Source organism: Puntigrus tetrazona, chromosome 2 (assembly GCF_018831695.1).
Source record: "Puntigrus tetrazona isolate hp1 chromosome 2, ASM1883169v1, whole genome shotgun sequence".
Classification (NCBI taxonomy): domain Eukaryota; kingdom Metazoa; phylum Chordata; class Actinopteri; order Cypriniformes; family Cyprinidae; genus Puntigrus; species Puntigrus tetrazona.
Genome location: NC_056700.1, coordinates 11,057,263 through 11,063,262, shown reverse-complemented (window position 1 = coordinate 11,063,262; position 6,000 = coordinate 11,057,263). Strand labels below are relative to the sequence as shown.

Sequence of the window (6,000 nt, the reverse complement as noted above, 5' to 3'; positions counted from 1 at the left end):
GCCCAGGTCGGAAGTTTGCTGAAGCCCCTAATAACCTACAGGTTAGACTTCTGTAGTCTCTCGTTTCTCATTACATTTAGATACATCCTAAAAGACAATCCTGTCAGAAATAGGTTCGCGTCGAAGAGCGATACTGGCACAGCTAAACGGAATCTTCCGTCCCCATATGTTTAGACAGTATCATAGGCAAAGCGATGCAAATCCTGAAGCCGGAGCGCGCGTCGCAGCGCCCCCTGTGGCCGCCCAGCGGTAGCGCCGCGTGTCTTGCGAGTCTTTTGTGTGTGAACATTGGCAAAGCGCTCGCTTCTCTCCATAGAGCAGTTACACTGAGCCACAGCTGCACCAAGAAGATACACATCTCTACTCACAGCAGTCAACACAGACTCACCAGATGCTCTTGTTCTCTCCAAACCTGAGCGCTTTTTACCGCGGTATCTCTCTATTGTAAGACGACTGAGGTAGAGGTTCATATAAAAGTTTTTGCGAAAACCGCGGAACGGATGTGAGGCGCAATAGAGAGCCTCTTTCAGTCTTCACTTTGCACCTTCTTCTCTTAATTGCGTTGCGATTTCTGAGTAAGCGAGGAACACGCTTTCTAGTGGAAAGGCAATAGGGGCCGGTTGATGTTTTTACTGAAATGGACGTGAGATTTTACCCACAACCTCCTCCACCATCAGCAACAGATCCTTCCCGACTGGGACAGTCACACTATTCGGACTCTCCGTATTGCAATAAGGTAAAAGCTTCATTTTATGATGCATGATCTTTTATGATGTGGATCTTCGCGAACGTGTTTTGTTTGAGTTTCGCCTGGCTGAACTTTAATGAACACTGTTGAGGACTTGTCCAAAGTTTGCTCTTCACCCGACTGTCACGGAGAGTCGGAGAAAGTCGGGGCGACTGAGCGCGACATCGCAAATGTATTCAGATCGGGTGACTATTACCTGTTTATATCGTCCTCGCTATACATGTTTATATGTTTAACTCTCAAACGCGCACGTCGGCGTTTTCACGTGCTTAAACTTAAAAACGCTGTTTCGGGTTGCCATAGAAACCGCGCGCGGGTTGTAAATAATATGCAAATAATAATAAAACGCTCTATTTAAGTTGGTAACAAAAAGTAGCACGCGCTTTACTTAAATACACCTGCTCTTCGTCACAGCCCCAAACTCGTGGACATCAACAAACTGTCCTTTTCACGACATGCGCAAACAACAAAATAGTGCGCGTAGCGCCCATGTTTATTAATGCTGTTCACAACATATTTATGTTTTATACTTTTTACCAGCGGCATTAATTTATCTTCCTAAGTCCCCGAGGAACAACAGATATATGTGGGGTTTGTATTCCTCTATTTCTCCTAATGATGGTGCTGTTACTGTGTGTGTGCAGTGCATGTGCGCAGGATAAAGAGAGATGGGGAAGAGAGAGGGAGTGTGTGTGTGTGTGTGTGTGTGTGTGTGAATGAGGAGGGGGTAGGGTTACTGTGGGGTGATATAGTGGGGGTTGGGGTTGTATTATTCCTTTCAATGCTTCTTGATTCACTGCCATAGGTCTCATATCCATGTCTAAGTGCAGTCACATACACAGTGAAATGTTTTATGGATGAATCACATTTTTAGTGAGAGACCAAAAAAAAAAATCCTTGAAAGCACAATTTCATTGCATTGTTTCAGTGATTCATTTGTTAGATGTAATTTTGATGTGCGGCAGTAAATTGTTAATATCTTTGCTGAGTTTATAAAACCAGAGAGGAGAGAAAAGAGGCTGGCGGGGGTAGGGAGGAAAGGAAGAGGGAGGGAAGGAGGGGAAGGGCTTTCAGATATAATCTATATAGTGTAATTTTACTGCAGAGGCAAGTCAGCCTATATCAACTCCACTCGAGATTTTTCATCTTAGCAATTCAGAAAGAGAGGGAGGAGGGGAGCTGGAGTTGGAGAAAGAGAGAGATGGGGGGGTTGTGGTGGTGGTTGGGGTACACAGCAGAGCAAACAAGTGAGATTGTGACAGTGGTGTGTGGTATCTACAGAACAAATAGACAGAAATTGATGGTATGTGGCTAAACGGGGGTCACGCTGCCAGTGGGACTGATTCAGTCTGTGCACAAAGCCCCCCATCTGATTACCTTCCTCCCTACCTGCTCTCCTCAGATCCCAGAAGACCGCAGTCCACACTCTTTCTGTTTGATGTGGACAGATAGATCTAAAAACAAGCACTGTATCTTTATTCATACGCTATGGATTTTAGTTTCAGAGCCTCTGAGACAAGCGCCGGTTTAAAAGCGTTCAGTTGCAGTGCACTTTGTTGTGGATTTTCTGCAGTTCAGCAAAACGTGTAAATGCAGGAAAGTCTGTGTTTGTCTAGCACGATGCTTTTTTGTGCTGTGAAAGGTACACTTTCTGAGTCTAAAGTTATTGCTGCGAGGAGAAAAAAAACGGAGCAACTTTGAACACACTAATGCTCCGCACTTCCTGCGCCATACAGTTTGGTTCTTATCGCCCCGTGCTTATCGTTCTACCTCCTCTGGCATTTTTGTCACGAGACACTGTGTCGGTTTGCTAAGAAAGTGTTTGGCAAGCAAATAAATGCGAAAGCAATTAAATTTGAATTTGAAGACCCCGTAGAGGACTCTTTGAATCCGAATCTGCACCTCAGATGTGTGGTTTAATACACGGGCGCTGCTGTTAAGGAAGTCAAGAGTGGTCTTGAGGGGTACTCTAGAGAGAGAGAGAGTGTGGCATCATGGGTAGGATTGGATTACAGTCTGTTTGGGATTATGAAAACCGGCAAAGATGCAGCCCCTGACCATTAATGGCCAACAAAACTACTCTGCTGAAGCCGACCTATATCAAAGTCAATGATTTATTTCATGCCTAATGACTTTCAGCTGGTGCTCAAGTCGTGGCTTTAATGGAGTTTGCAGGCTCGAAGTTATTACAGCCAATGAGATAATGCAAGCAAGCTGTTAACACTACGCATGACTCATTGTCTTGTAAGTCCGACGTTGATGTGGTTTTAAGGAATGACGAGAGCTTGTATGTTCCCAGATTTCACAGGTTTTGCTTGTTTACAGTCTAAACTCTTGTGCGCTGTCAAGTCTTGGGATAGCAGAAGTCTGATCTAACTAATTGAGTTTTGTACCTACAAGAAAAATGGTTGAAATACATTACTACATACATGCATAAAACATTAATACAATACTTTTTCAGTTTTATTACTTTAAAGTTTCATGTTTAGTTGATTGTTGGTTGCCATTTCTTTTTTTTCAAAGAAAATTCTACACTTGTTTTGTTTTGGCGTACGAAGAAACTCGACTGATGCAAGATTATTAAATTACCCCGTGTATTTAAAACTACAGCGAATAATAGAGCTGTTGAGCAGAACAGGCCTGTGAATTTTTATTGACGTACATTTTTAATGCCCAGCGAACATATGGCTTTAATTTTTACATTCTGTCCTAAGACAGACACCTATAAACAATTGTCAGTGGAAAACCTGCTAAATTAAATTCAGACTCTTGATTACAATTATGGGCAAGAGTCTCCCCAAACACAAATCTGCGGTTTTGATGTCTTTTTAAAAATGTTAGTACATTCCTGCTCTTAAGGAGATTACATTAAAAGCGGATGAGAAATTAGATATCTCAAATATGTATTGCTGTCATGGGCCGTGCTCTGTAATATAAAGTCTGCTGTGTGTGTGTCTTAGCCACAGGCATTTTCAATTAAGTAGAAATTACAGAGATCTTTGGTGGTCCTGGATGTCAGAGGGTCCCAGGATGTCGACCTGACATAATACGCTGTCTTTTGTGTTTGTTAGTCAAGAGCAGTACTCAAACCTCACTCTTAAAACTGACTAACCCAACCTCCCCACCACCACCATCTCCAGCTGCAATGATCATTACACGCATGTGCATTTTAAACAAAGGAGCTAACGGACTTATCATCTGAGCACTGGAAGTAGAAGCCGAGAGAGTGGAGCTTGCGCTGGTAATCTCTGTTTACCAGGTCACTGCTTCTCAGAAAGAGTGACGTGATGACAGGGTGAGACTGAGTGGGCATTTCATCCGTGCCCCCCTCCAGCCTCGGCCTTTAGAGCAGTGATCAAACCACACTCCTAAATGTGAGAGGAAATCAATGCGTGCAGCAGTCTGTTTGTATTTGATGTTGTATCGTTCATGTGATGTCATAATGGTAAGCGGTTCGGTGTACAAAGATCCGAAATTTTTATTGTTCTTGGCTCAAACCGAAGCATATAATCCACGAATCATGTTGTCAGGATGGTATTTGTGTTAATGCCACAGTGCACTTTTTATATATTAGTATTTAATTCAGCTTGTGAAAAAAAGCTCGATAAAAAGATTTTAAATGCTAAACTTGATCGCTATGAAAGTTCTATAAGTTAATTAAATAAACAGTTTTTACTGTTACCTGGCAACCACAGCTGCCTGTTTTCCAATTTTCAGATTTTTAACCGTGAGAGACAGAACTATTAGGTATGTTTGGTAAACTGTAATACAATTAACTTAGCAAAAAAAAAGGCTTTAAACACATCAAACTGTGTATTCCCCCATCGAATGTCTTAAATTAGTTTATTTATTTGTTTCTTCTTTTAAATATTTGATGCTTCATTTCTGTATCACACAAAATTATATTTTAAACTGCATTTAGACCTAAGTCTTTTTATTACGTTTTGTCTTAATTCAAAATGCCTATTACATTAAAAAAGTCATACAGTTGTTCATACAGTTTTTTTTGCTTTCACTGATGATTTTTTTGGAAAAACCTTAGAGTTTCAGATGCAGTTTCCATGTATTCTTATGAAATATAAAGATTTGGTTTGTGTTTTGCTGAATTATATGCATTAAAGTTTTGTGGGATGTCATTATAGACAGGTGTTAAGTGTATAGAGCTTAAGGCTTTAATACCTTCATGTTTGAATAGTTCTGAAACATACTGTAACTCCCAAAATGGCTCGCTCTCCTGCTTTAAACAGAGATGTCCTTCCACTGACAGATATCTGGGAGTTTTTCCTATGTCAACAGCGTGTGTCAACATTACGCAGGCCGTCCACACATGGGTGGATTGTCATAAATGTGAGATGTTGACATAAGCTGTGATCTTTGCTCATGTTGTGCCTAGGTCAAGCTCCAAGCGCAAATGCACAAAGAAGTGCTGCGCATCGCTGATGCGATATTGTTTTACTCGCACCAGCCACACCTGGCAGATAGCTTTGCAAAATGTGTATGTTAAGTCTGAACATTTAATATTTCTAGTAGCTTCTTAACTGTTATCTTGGCAGCAGGTGCTAAACCAATTGCCAGTTAATAAACTAAAATGTACATTTGCTGAAAAAAAAACGAACACAGCGAGATCCAATTATTGTCTCGTCTCCACAATATCCATATATTCTCATTTAAGGTCAACTTAATTGCATCCAAATTTGGTTTTGCTGGTAACAAAAGCCATTACTGTTTGAGTTCCTGTTCAGTGGCTAGCTGGCACGGTTCACTGGTTACTGTCAAAAAGGATTTGCTTCTGATTGACAGCCTCACTGGAATGTGAATAGAGTTTTTAATTGCATATCATGTGTGCATATCTAAAGAGACAGGCTCTGTGGCTCAGACTACTGTTCAGTACGTACAACTCAACTACACAATCATAAACACAAACACACATTCATTATATAAGACCATTTTACATGTGGGCTGTTTCATCTCACTTCCTTCCATTATGTGGTAGAAAATCTGCTCGCTTTGTTTGCTTTGACTTTATGGACATGTCCACGTATATAATTTTCCGTATGTTGATATTAAATACATAATATACTGTCCAAACACTCACACAGGAACTGTAGCACAGCACCAATTTATTTGCAGACCATAAATGACGCTGTCTATCAGTGACTCTCTATCGTTCTTTATCACAAAACGCCACATTTCTTTGGCATCCAATACCTGGATACCAGATGTGACTGATCCTGTTCCTCAGAAAAGGCAAA

At 41.0% G+C, this 6,000-nt stretch overlaps 1 protein-coding gene across 1 annotated transcript in view; it reads left to right on the top strand.

Moving 5' to 3' along the window:
* The first annotated feature begins 289 nt into the window (after positions 1 to 289).
* tox (thymocyte selection-associated high mobility group box) overlaps positions 290 to 6,000 on the top strand; it is an 839,643-nt gene continuing 833,932 nt past the window's right edge. The window contains exon 1 of the mRNA XM_043259411.1: positions 290 to 736. Within this exon, the coding sequence (XP_043115346.1) occupies positions 638 to 736 (99 nt within the window). The 5' untranslated portion in view covers positions 290 to 637. The remainder of the gene's footprint in view (positions 737 to 6,000) is intronic.